The sequence below is a fragment of the Lichenostomus cassidix genome, chromosome 2 (genome assembly GCF_008360975.1).
Source record: "Lichenostomus cassidix isolate B80296 chromosome 2, HeHo_3.0, whole genome shotgun sequence".
NCBI classification, from domain to species: Eukaryota; Metazoa; Chordata; class Aves; order Passeriformes; family Meliphagidae; genus Lichenostomus; species Lichenostomus cassidix.
In genome coordinates, this window is record NC_139482.1 from 40,728,426 (window position 1) to 40,741,139 (window position 12,714).

At 42.9% G+C, this 12,714-nt stretch overlaps 1 protein-coding gene across 1 annotated transcript in view; it reads left to right on the top strand.

Moving 5' to 3' along the window:
* The first annotated feature begins 3,994 nt into the window (after positions 1-3,994).
* Positions 3,995-12,714, top strand: part of TGFBR2 (transforming growth factor beta receptor 2) — a 61,038-nt gene continuing 52,318 nt past the window's right edge. Inside the window, exons 1-2 of the mRNA XM_085051171.1 lie at positions 3,995-4,145; positions 4,313-4,559. Of these exons, the coding sequence (XP_084907297.1) occupies positions 4,466-4,559 (94 nt within the window). The 5' untranslated portion in view covers positions 3,995-4,145; positions 4,313-4,465. The remainder of the gene's footprint in view (positions 4,146-4,312; positions 4,560-12,714) is intronic.

Consider the following 12,714-nt stretch of genomic DNA (forward strand, 5'->3'; position numbering starts at 1 on the left):
AAAACTGCATTTAACAGTAGCTGTAATTCTGTGCTCTATGATAAAACAAATTAAGAGAGAAATACCATCCAAGCAGTGATACAGAGCACAACAGTTTCACACTGCTCCAAAGAGGACAATGTGTTCTTCAGCCAATGATACACAAGACAGGCAGAGCTTTTATCAAGAATGCTGAAAGGCCAATACTCCATGCCAAGCACCCTCAATTTGAAAATTAGCAGGCAAATGTCAGTTTTGTGAACAGAGTGTTGCAGGGAACAGAGGTTTTGAGTTTCAGATAATACAGGCTTACAAAATTTGACTTTGATTTGAACTGACATGCCAAAATTTCCCTGAAAAATAAACCTCCTGCTTCACTACAGTGAAATCAAAGTGTTGTATGGTGTTCCCGTGTCATTTTTTTTATATGTAACATGGTGAGAACAAAAGAAAATTTAAAACCAATAGTTTGCTTCAAAGAAAACCCCAAATCATATAATTAAAAAAACATCAAAATGAGACATGTCAATTTTTCGAGCACATTTCCTGCTTTTATTTTGAAAGTAGTTATGACAAAAATTGTTCAGAGTCATCAGTGTTTTTATTTGGGTCAAGCTACTTATTGCAGTTAGTTCATTAATAGTTTTGGTATGGCAATATCAGCATACTATGTACCTGATTGCCTTGTGTCATTCCAAACAAAAATCACAGGCATTAGCTCCAATGATTGTCAGTGGGTAATGCATCTTGTAGCTTACTTTATGTGATATATACAATTCAAAGAGCATTTTCTTTAGGATTCATGTCATCTAACATCAGACACCTAAAAAGTAGATATCTGGGCCAATTATCCTCTCTATCATCCACTCATTGTGTCCAGAAGGTTTTTAAAATATCTAGACTCCTTTCCATCCTAGGATGACCAAGGCAATGTAGGAATCCAATAGCCTGCTGCCACCATGATAGCAGTTCTGTTCGTCCAGCATTTCTCCTCCATCCTTTGGTTCTTGAACCTGATCTGGGACTATCCCATCACAGTCAAACAAACAGGACTGCTCCATTAGACAGCAAGAAAGGGGATGGCTTGTCTCAGCCATCTCCTGGAACTTCACTCCAAGGCTAACTTCTAGACAGTTAAAGTAAGGTGAGATGTCTCACCCTACACCACATAAATCAGCTCTACACAGGCATGAATATTATGTCATGTTAGAGCAACTGTATAGGCTTTACTTAATTCTGAGTCAGTGGATCTGGGAATTGTCTTGTTCTGGGATTCTTAAACAAAGCAACACTGGAGTTAACAAACTAATCAAAATAATTGCTTTATTATGCATATCAGCAGTTTGTGGCTGTGAGCAGAATGGTTGTTAGTTGAGTGTATGTTAAGCACAGTGAAACAACAGTTTTTAGGAACAATGCAAGATTTGCAGAAGCTTGAAAATGTTCTTCTAGGAGATCACATGGGATATGGGATCACATGGGATTTTCACAGAAATATGATACTGAAAGCTAAAAAATAGTTGGAATAACAAAGAGAGATCATTTATACTCAGTAGTTTTATGGACTTTTTTAAAAGCTGCACTTAAAGCCTGCAGCAAGAAGCAGTTAGCTTGTCTTCACTAGGAGGGCCTGAGATACAAGAGGTACTAACTTGTGTTCTCGGTATATATTTCTCAGGCTCAGAAAAAACCCACAAAGTGCCTTAATATTTTGCCTAAGTGAGGGACTTTAAGTAGCTGTCCTTCCTTACCCTGTCAGGCTGGAGTTGATTATTTACAGCTCTAATCTGCTGCTCTTTGAAGGGGGTTCTTTCTCTACTTCAGTCAGGCTGGGGTTAAATACTCACAGTTTCAATCTAGAAGAAACTGCAATTTGAAAATAGGGAACTGGGAACTATGAACAAGGAAATGGAAAGAAATGACCAGCTTTGTCTTGTTTCATATATTTTGGTTGTCCAGGGAATCCTGATTAAGCTGCATTTCGGCCCTAAGAGAGGCTTATAGTACTCAAAAAGGCAACATATGAGCTTTTGCTAATAAGCCTGTCTGGGATAAATCTGTGAACCAAACTTGGCTTTACTTCAACTTCTACAGAGGCTATTCATGACATAGATACTACTCTTCCACTGGTGATATCCAGGTAAGATTTTCGTTCCACACAAAAACTTTCTAGTAACACCTATCGCTCTCATGGGGTCTCTGAACATCCAAAGCACAACTGAAGCACAATCCTCACTGCCTAACGTATCTGTGAAAATAAAGGCAATGCTTACATGGAAATATCAAATTCCTGATGTCCATCTGTAGCAGATTCCTCACTGGCTGGGTAACGGGTGCTATATCACCTCATGGAAGAGAAGGGCTGGTGATGCCAGGCTGCACTCAAGGATTTGAGACTAAGTACAGCCCTTCCCAAAGTCTCCATCTCCTGCAAGCCCCTCACCTGCCCCTCACTGCCAGACCCTGGATGAGAGAGACTGGGCAGAATAAGCCCATGTGGGAGAAGAGCCATGGCACTTATGTGAGGGAGAGAAATGCAAGTGAGGGAGAGGCCAGCTTGCCAAGTCACATCTGGATGGTGATAGGTTTGAATAGTAACATTAAATCTGTATTTATTGGCTTTTAAACTTCTTTTTCATGTTGGAAGTTGGTCACAAAAATCTTAGAGGAGAGTTCAGCATACACAGCCAACTTTCTAAGCAAACAGCAACTCTGGCACCTGCAAGTTGACAGCTACAAGGAGAGAGCAGTGTGCAGCACACAGTATATGCTTACAGAGGTTGAGAAATGCTTTTGTTTAAGTGGATACTGAAAACACAGTCACGTTCTAGCACAGAGCTGGTGCATAGGAACTGATAAGAACACTCCAGTCTGTGCACAAAGGGGAGTCCACAACTTTTCTTACCTCTGGAAGGTGGCAACTGCCACCTGTTCATGTGAATCTTGACTATATGAAAAGGAGGTGAGGGAGAGGAAAATGCTCTTGGAGTGGTTTATGAGACTTTGCACCATAAACTGAGACTTCATGGTGAAAATATGCATTTAGGGAGCGTTTAAAACTAAATTTACATAAAATCACAATGATTTCTTTTTAATGTCTGTTATAGGCCAATTAAATTCTTTATGCAAACATTTCCAAATTCAAACAGAGGTGATCTGGGACATTCAGAGCATGGTTACATATATTACCCCAAGGGCTTAGCCCTATTTCTGAAATACCCAGATCTGTATCTCTGACTAGTGCTGTAACTGAGACAAAAGCAAATCACCAACATTCAATCGCCCTCAAATAATCCCCATGTGCATCAGTTCACCCTTCAATCAATGCCCAGACATTTACCCCAGAGAGGAAGGAAGACTGTGAGCTGAAAATGAGTCTCAATACAACTGCTGGCTATGCAGTGGCTGGCTTTATACTGGCAGAGAGCTTGAGCCGTATTCAGGTTCAAAGCTGAGTGGTTCTTATAGTCCCTGACTGGGCCATGCAATGCTGGCACCACTGGTGTGGCCCTACTCCCCAAATCCTAGGTGCAATTTCCTCCTTGCAGAGAAGGCAAAATCTCTGGTAGAAGTTCATTTGGAGCGAGATGGAGACAAACTTCATTTGTGTCACGTACACAGCATTTGAGACCAAGTAGTGCACAACCAGCCCATTTTGGAGCAAAATAAGAAGCAGGTGACAAGTTGTTTCAGTCAGCTTCAACATCTGCAAGCTGAGTGCCCAGCTACTCTGTGTGAACATTTCCTGCTGTTACCCTGACTTCAACCTCCCCTGCCCCCTCCTTTAGTTTATCTGGGGGTTACGTCCTTCTTTCGGATACCAGTTCTGCAGAGGGGAAACAGGCTGCAGCAGCATCCTTTAGGTCAGGGACACGGATGCGAGGAGGAGCTCTGCAAAGTCCCCATGTCCCAAATGACACGACTGCGTCCTTTTGAACTCGCAGGGAGAAGGAGCCCTCCGAGCCGGTGGCTTCCCGTCGACCTTGAGGCTCCTGGCAAGCCCCGGTGGAGCTCCGGGCGGGAGGCTGTGCCCGGTCCCCGCCTCGGAGAGAGGCAGGCGCAGGGATCCAGCCGGCTGCACGTCGGGGCTGGCCCCGCCGCGCTTGTGGTGGGAGAGCCAGACCTGAGAGGGGCTGGCCTCTGGCAGATGATTGACACCAAACTGGGTGAGGTTTCATGTTAAACGGCAAAAAAAAAAAAGAAAAAGGAAAGAAAAAAGGGCGAGAGCAGAGAAGGGGGGTGACTGTGGGAAGGGGGAGAAGGAACTACTGTAAGAGTAAGAAAGTCCTGCCCAGCTGTTGGCGAAGTTTAAGATTTCCTGTTTCCCCTGCAGCGCCGAAGTGAAGTTTTCAGTGAGTCACCCGCGGTCCCGAGCAGCGGAGCGGCGCAGCCCCGCTCCCCGCCAGCCCCGCCACCGCCGCCGCGGCCTCCCCGCCGCCCCCGCGCCCCGCCCGCGGCTCGCCGGCCGCGCCGATCCGGCTCCGCGATGACTCCCCGGCTGCCGAGGAGCCTGCGGCGCCTGCTGCTGCGCCTTTGCCTCTGGGTGCTCATGGGCAGCTCGGTGCCCGCTCTGCTCCGGGGTAAGTGCGCGCCGGCCCGCGCTGCCGCTTGACAGCTGCTGGGGCCGCAGCGGAGCGGAGCGGGGCGGGAGGGGGGCAGGCGGCGAGGGACAGGCGTCCGCCGCGGGAGGCGGGGGACACGGTTGCTAAGAAAGTTTCGAGGCTGGAAACATTTCGGGAGGGGTGAGCGTGTTTGTTGATGGCCCCGCGGGAGAGTAAGCGGGGAAGAAAGGACTGAGAATCTCGGGGTTTCGCGGCCAAAGCTGAGCTCCGTCCGTGGAGGGAAGAGGGGGGGAGAAGGAGAGGATTTGGCAGGAAATCAGCAGGGTCCGCTCGGGCCGGAGGAGCTCAGAGAGGGCATCTGGGGAGCTGCCTGCGGTCGCCGGGGGAACGCTGCCGGCCCTGCCCGCGGCAATCCCGCACCTGGTGCCACCGCGCCGTGCAGGGAAACGGGACGGAACGGGCAACCCCAGGCCCTTCGGAGCCACCCCTGTCCCTGCACAGCCGCGGGGACAGAGCTGCAGAGTGCCTCGAGTGGCTCTCAGAGCGAGGGCCTGTGCGTGGCCACAGAGCCCGCTGCTGCGTGGGTCTGCGCTTGGTTACCAAAAACTTGGGTTTCGTGTGAGTTTCTGCCAAACAAGAGCAGAGTTTAGCCGTGACTGTGAGCAGTTGGACTGAAAAGCACTCATTCCTCTAGCACTGACTGTGCATGTTGTTTGACTCACTGTTAATGACACTTTGTAATCGTTACTCTGCTTTTACCAAGATATGCCGACATAGGTTTGGGGGGCTGTAGCTTGCAGTATTCTTCACATCATAATTTATAATGTACTATGAGCTTAAACTTCTGCTGCAGAAACAAGGTTCCTGCCCTGAAGAGCTTTCCATCTTGCTGTCCTACCAGTAGTCAACCCCACCTGTGAATTAACATCTGTAATATCAAGGTTAGGCCCTAAATCATGTTGCAGCACAAGTGGTGAACCTAAATAGAGAACAGCAGATTGCAGCAGACCGCATCTGAAACACTTGTGAAGAATTCAGTAGATTTCTAAGGTGTCTTGTGATAGCACATCTAGTTTTAGTCTTCAGGTAAGGTGTGCATACACCTGGCCTTCTATAAACTTTGCCCTGGGCCCACTGATTCTCCCATCTGGTCCTTTAATGGTCAGTAGTGATCCCAAACTTTGGCTGAAACATAATAACATGAAGTAGATAACTCTTGAATAGCTACTGCCATTAGCTATGTGCAGTTATGAATAACTTCATGCTTCATTAACAGCCCTGTCAAAGTCAACAGGTTTTGCATACCTGCAAAATTACTCATGAAAGCTTAGGGCAGAAGAAAAAGACAGTGTAAGAATATGACGCTATGGTGTCCCACAGCTCAAAATTATATTATTTTAAAATGAGGTGTGCAGCTTCTTGTTAATTTTTTATACATGTTATAATTTTTCATTACTGTAAATCATACTCAACTAATAATGGCTTTTTTTTTGACCCCAGCCCCAAATTTTTGCAGATTCCCATCGCAAAAACTTTGAATGGAGAAGCTCCACTTTTGCTAATTTTGTGTTATTATTATTATACTTCTAATTTTCCACTCAGTCAGTTATAGACAGTCTCTAACTACAGGTAGATTTTTAACAGCAGGCATGGCTCAAGAGTTTCTTCTTTTTGGTCATAGGTCCAGTGAGGAAAAAGAACATAAACTGGTTACAATTCAGCATTTTTCATGCTTATCTTCATCTACAGCCTAATTTTCATGCTGTATTCATCTACAATAACCAAAACCGAGTAGACCTGTTATCTGTCCCATAGCTCCAAAAGTTGTTTTGATAATCACCGTAGGATTCTATTGTTCCATAGGATTCTATTATGAAAGGAAGAGTTGATCAGAAAGCAACAGTTCTGTGGAGCAGAAAGTGTAGGTTTGGATGTTGGTAGTTATTTGGCATCAGAATGAAAACTAGAGCTGCCAAATGCTTGGGGGAAAACAAAACGGGAAAAAAATAAAAGGGTTACTTATTTTATAATAACTCAGCAGTATATTGAGGTTGAAATAAGGAGAAATATCAGTCTCAGAAGAGCTCAATTCCCAGGTATGCCTACTAACTGACCAGCTGGCTGGTTAAGAAAGCGCCAGCTAAAATTTCATTTTTACATTTTTCACAGCAAAATATTAGATAAGAATGACAGATTCCTGTAATGATTTTGGACAAACCCCACAAATTCATGAACAGGTTCAATAGGAATGATCTCCCTTGAAAAAGATGCTCTCATGTCCTGTACGATGCACAAGTAAATGAAGTTTTTTCCATAGAGTAAAGGGAGAAGGTGTGATTTTTTGGAATGATTGTGAATGATTTATTGAGCATTTAATCAATAAATGTGAATGCAAACCAGCATTTGACACATAAGAAATTGATACTAGTGTATTGTATTGTCCAAGATCATATGAATTTGTAATTTATCTTTAGATTATCATAACCAGAAATTTGTTCCTTGGAATCATCCATGTAATAATTGTTCATCTCTGAACATCAGGAACTTAATTTCTCCATTCAGCCAAACTCTGCTTGCATTATTGTCTATTTCTTTAAAAGCCATGTCATAGTTAATTTATAGTATGAAAATCAAATTTAGAGCTTCAGATATTTGCAAAAGGGAAGTAGGAGAACAAACATCTCGTAACGGGATGGAATGTGTTTGTAACATGATTGAGTCTAAAATGCATTCCTGCCCCTCATTAAAACTGGCAATTTTCCAGTTATTTCAGGAGGGAAGTAGGTAGGTATCAGAGATATTATTGCATTTTGTGCTGTTTATGGGATATCCTTGAATTCTAAGGCTTTTATGCCTAAGACTTTGAAAAACACTTTTGTTTATTTGCTGGTTTTAGTTCCTTGTCATTAACACTCTTCTCTAATACTCAGGTTGTGAATTTCATATCGGAATGGTATCTATTAAAAAATTATGAGCCAGATCTTAAGCTGCTGCAAATGAATATAGTTCCATTAGCATTAGGAGAGTTACCTAGAGTTATAAAAGATTTCCTGAAACAGTTTCAGAGGTAATTTCAAAAAAAGGGCAGCGGAGTAATTCAGAGTTTTTCATATTCATAATATGTTTTCACTTATATTTTATAAACCGTTGCTATTATATAACCTATATTTAGTCAAACAATATTGCTTCAAAACGAACTACTCCTTTCTGGGAAGAGTTGTTACGGTTTCAAAGATGCAGCATCCTGTAATGGTGCCTGATAAAAGCTGTCATTGCGACAAAGTTAACTCCGAACATAGCAGCAAATATGGCATCAGGCTCTTACCAGAAGGAAAATTTCTCATGGTTTGGTTTGTGGGGGTTTTTGCAGGTTTGTTTTTTTCAAAGGCTTTTAGAAAGCAGTTGCTCTTTTGAGGGGAGAAAAAAAAAAAAGAGCATAATATCACTGTAGCACCAGTTGGAGTTTCCGATGCTTATGTTTCCTCTACAAGGTATTTTTTAAGTGATCTTTTGATATTTTTTGCGTTTGTGGCATAGGAACTCTTTTCTCAATAATGTATGTATGTTCTATATGCACTTTGCTGGCATTCACTGCCGCTTACTTCTCTGACCTCAGAAGAGCTGTGCCTTACTTTCAGTATTGCCAAAATGAGCAAAACCAACTGGTTGGGCCCAGTCTGTTGCTCTTGGATCTTCCATAACAGAGTGCATTTGTATCTGCTAGGTAGGTATGAAACATTTTCACTAGTGCAGAGACAGATTGGTGTGGGAAAGTGGTCCATGCAATCCCCACACTGGCTGGCATGGCTACAGTCGAGCGCTGGTGGCACAGTGAAAGGCAGGGCCTCCAGCCACCTTTGCGGTTCTGGAATCAGCAGGAGGGAGGTGGGCTGCTCCAGTCCTGATTTGCCCATGGTTCCCACAGCCCTTTTGGCTCCTGACAAGGAGAGGAATGGAAGGATGTCTTGAGGCCAGTGGGAGACCACAGTGTCATCTCCTTTGCCACACAGGAGCCCTTTGACTCGGGAAACACCCAGACAGGCACATCCCAGGGGTACTAGATAGTTTGTATTGCCAGAGTGTTACAAACTCAGTGAAATTGACTAAGATATCAACCAGTCTGTGAATACGTTGGAGCGTACAAGGGATTTCCAGCACGAATGAGTGGAGAGCCAGTCCTGATAAGCAAAAGAAAGTTGGCAGAGTCCTAGTCTAAGAGAGTGCTGAGATTTTGGGTTACTTCATAGGTCTTTAGCCTTAAATTTTGTTGGCGGTAGAGAAGGGATTTTGTTTCTTTTTCTTTTTTTTCCTACAGGATAATGGGAACTGTTTTTTAAACCCTTATAAAACGGTTTCAAGAATAAAATAAAAGGTGATGAAAAAATACTTGTGCTCTTCTGTGAACTGTTATTCTGGAAGGTTAAAGAAGACTAAAATAAATCAGAAAGTACATGTCTTGGGTTTGACAGACAAAGTCCTTTTGAAGTTTTACTTCACTGGCAGGTATTGTATTAAGAAACAGTGGAGAAACTCCTTACTACAGGGGATAGATTGCTGTTACAGCAAGGAGTGGGCGTACACTGGGACAGGGCAAATGCCACTATAAGCAATGAGTTGATACGAAACATTTGCAGAATTGGGTTCTCAGTGACCCAGCTAAGGCTTCAGCAGTTGTTTTTCATGTTATGTCTGCACTCTGGCGTAGAGAGAGAGCAGCACCACTGGCATTTGTTGAGTGCAACTACCTGAAAGCACTGTTTTTGTTGTGTACAGATGTTTAGGGTAAGATGTAAAGAGAGCAAATTGCTTCAAACACCATGCACCGGTGGAATCTCATCCAGAGGAGTAGTTAGAACTAACGAACTGTTAGTTAGGAGTAGTTAGAACTAACTGCTTAATTCTGTTTTTCCTGGTGACAGTATGCTCATCATTTGTATGCGTCCATTAGCTTCTAGGCATTTAAGTAGAATTTAAATTGAAGCAGGTATTAAGGGCGCTGCCCAGCAGTTCATATGCATTAATGTCCATTTGTTTGCATTGCTGCAAAGTTTTAGCAACTGTTCTAGATTTTAAGAGACAATAACATTAGCAGTGTCAGGGGAAATACTAATCACTGATTTGTCCATGTTTGTGCATATTTTTTTTTAATATGCCATTTCCTTGCTCTTTCTGTGAATGCCATTGTAGTTGTTACAGCTGGAATGACCTGTCCTTTTTTTCATATGGGTTTTAAAGCCTTTTCACCTCTGGGATGATAATTTCGGGAAGTAGTTTTCCTTTGCTCAAACAACTGGTATTTAGCAAGAACTTCCTGCTGGCATTCATCCCTGAGTTAATCTGGTTAGAATTAGAGCTGGTTGAGAGTTTTTGACACTGTTTTTCATGGGAAAATGCTGATTTGTCAAAACTGAAACAATTTGTGGAAATGTACCAGTTTCCATTAAACTTTCATCAGGAAACCTTTCCTTTTTTTTTTTTTTTTCCTTTTTTTTTTTTTTCTTCCATAGTCCACAGTGTAATTTCTTATATAGAAAGACAGAGAAATAATTATTAATCAATAATGAGAATAATCACTGGTCAATGGAAGAAAGGCAGGATTAAGTGCATAGCCTGACTCACAGAATGCACATTTGAAACTGGAGCTCCCCCTATCCACTCTCCCCAGGATATTGGAGGGTTATCACTCTCTCACGGGGCATGTGTGTACAGACATCTCCACACCCACCACCTCAAATGATTTTGGTTTCACTCTGTTGTGAATATGAAAAAGTATGAAATGTTGAAGCACTTTGTGGGACAGGAAGAACATTTTCCTGACAGTGTTTTTAAGGCTGACCTGTAGCCATGTGTTCATTTGCTCCTCCTTGGGTAGAAATGGCAGTGCTCAAGTGGCTGCTGTCTTCTAGTCTTTGTTTCATAGCATAATAACAAGCTGTGTTCAGAAATTTCTGTTATGCAAAGGAACCACAATTTGGATTATTAACAGTCCTGTAAGTCTGATTCCAGGATTCCAGTTCTCTGCTCACCCAGAGTAGTATTTTGGCAAAAATTTGACTGAAATTAATAGATTTCAGGAACAGATGGAAGAGTCTGCTTCCTCACACTTAAAGCATCCTTCAGTTTACAACCTGGCAGCTACATCCCTGCACTGACACCTGGGATTAACATTGCCTTTGAAATGGCAATCTGAAACCAGAGGGATTAGGACACTGTCTTCTCTGTCCGACTATCTTCTGTTTGTACCCAAGCACTTCAGCCCACACCCTCGAACAAGCTATTGCCCTGTTCTGCAAGTAGATACCTGAGGTTTTAAGGTAAAAAAAAGAAAGATTTATCGAGCATCCAAGGCTGTAAGTTCAGTCAGTGATTTGAAAGTCACACCACATTCCTTATAGTTTGTTTATAGTTACCAGTAACACAAGTTTTGAAAGATCACCTCTGCCCTCTGTGCAGCTGATCAGTTCCTCCAAAACATTGCATTGGAATTCGGGTGGGCTTCATTTAATGGAGAGTTTAAGCTCAGTTAAAAAAAAACAAAACTGGTCTATGCAGGACACATTAGAAAATCCGTATTTGTTCCCAAGGTCGTGGTGGCTCTGTCAGGGCTTAGAGACTTCCTTCTGTTAGAAAAGCAAGTGAATTTAAACAGTACGCCCAGAGAGCAGCAGGAAGGTCTCACAGTTTATTCCTCCAGCAACATTTTCCAAGACCCAAGCGTGGTTCTTACGTGCCTGGGGCACTTTAACAGGTCTCTTTAAAAACTAGCATTGTGCAAGTGGAACGCGTGCAGCCAGACTGTCAGCTGGCATAAATCAGCTTCCTCTGTTGAAGGCAAGGAACCTGCCCTGATTTATACCAGCTGGCAGAATCTGGCCACAGAATAAATAATAGGCAACTGTATGTTATGAGGCTGTAATTCCCTCGAGGGGGCTTTTGTGGTATCAGTCTTACAGGAGCCAGAGTCATCTGGTTCTCTTTCTTGGAGCTAAAGAGTAATTTGACTGCAGTTTTTTGAAGTCCTCAGAACATTAGGAACGGGAGATTTCAGGCAGTCAAGGGAAAGAGAATACTTCCAAACTTCTTGTAAGGTATCATTAAAGATTTTTGCCCAGGAAGAGTAGGGGAATTTGGGAGGATGCAGATGAATTGACTTGGGGTTGGTACTCCCAAAAAAAGATAAATATCTAAGGAGGATGATTTCTCATCAAGACCAGACCATTCCTTTGAAAACACTTGCATGCATTTCCTAAGATGTATGAAAACTGAAGCTCCCTAATCACTGATAAGTGTCTGATGCTGGTGTAGTTAATAAGGAAAAGTTGAGAATGGGAAATGAGGACTAAAGGACTAATGCCTCCTCAGAATGTTGATGTGGTTTTTAATTTTGTTTAACATTTTCCCCAGAAGGATCATAAGTGAGCTGGTAGTCATTTCATTGACTTAGAAAGAAAAGAGGGTTCAGTTAGATTTATCAAGTGTTGACCTGTAATTCTCCTGGGTCTAAATATTTTAGATGTGAGATGCAGGAGAGCCACCTCCCTCCAGTTTTAATCCAGCTGTGGATTCTGCAGCCCAGAATGGCATTAAGTTCACCATGCCTGTACGTCACTGTTGGCATGGTTTGATGGTGCCTGGGGCTTTTGGATGATAATGTGGCAATTTTGAAGATTTCATCTCACTAACTAATATAAGCACATCTTTAATGTTGCTGTACAAGAGAAGGAACTTTGAAGCAGACCACAAATGATTTGTAATGAGTTATCTGTTCTGGTTATTTTCAGGGAAGAAAGCAGAAGCACCTATCCAGGATTCTTGTGTGTCTTGAGATACTGATCTGGTCTGATCCCTGAGCCTAATTAGTAGCTTAGATACTGCTGAAAACTTTTTATATAAAGTTGCAGTACATGAGTGGTTTGGATAGCACAGCTTCGGCAACAGTTTGGATAGCACGGCTTCAGCAAAGAAGGTCTTAATGCTCAAAGGAGCATTTTGGCTGCCCTCCTGATTTTAGTGTTACCAGGCTGTCCTGACCAGCTTCCATATGCTTTGGGAGCTCTGTGGCTGGAGCAAATGTGAAGTCATAGTTGCATCAGGACTCAGCATACGTTGAAATACTGCAGACAGTACTGTATGTGAATAACTTCTAGCCACTGAAGTGTGTGCTTGGGGAAAT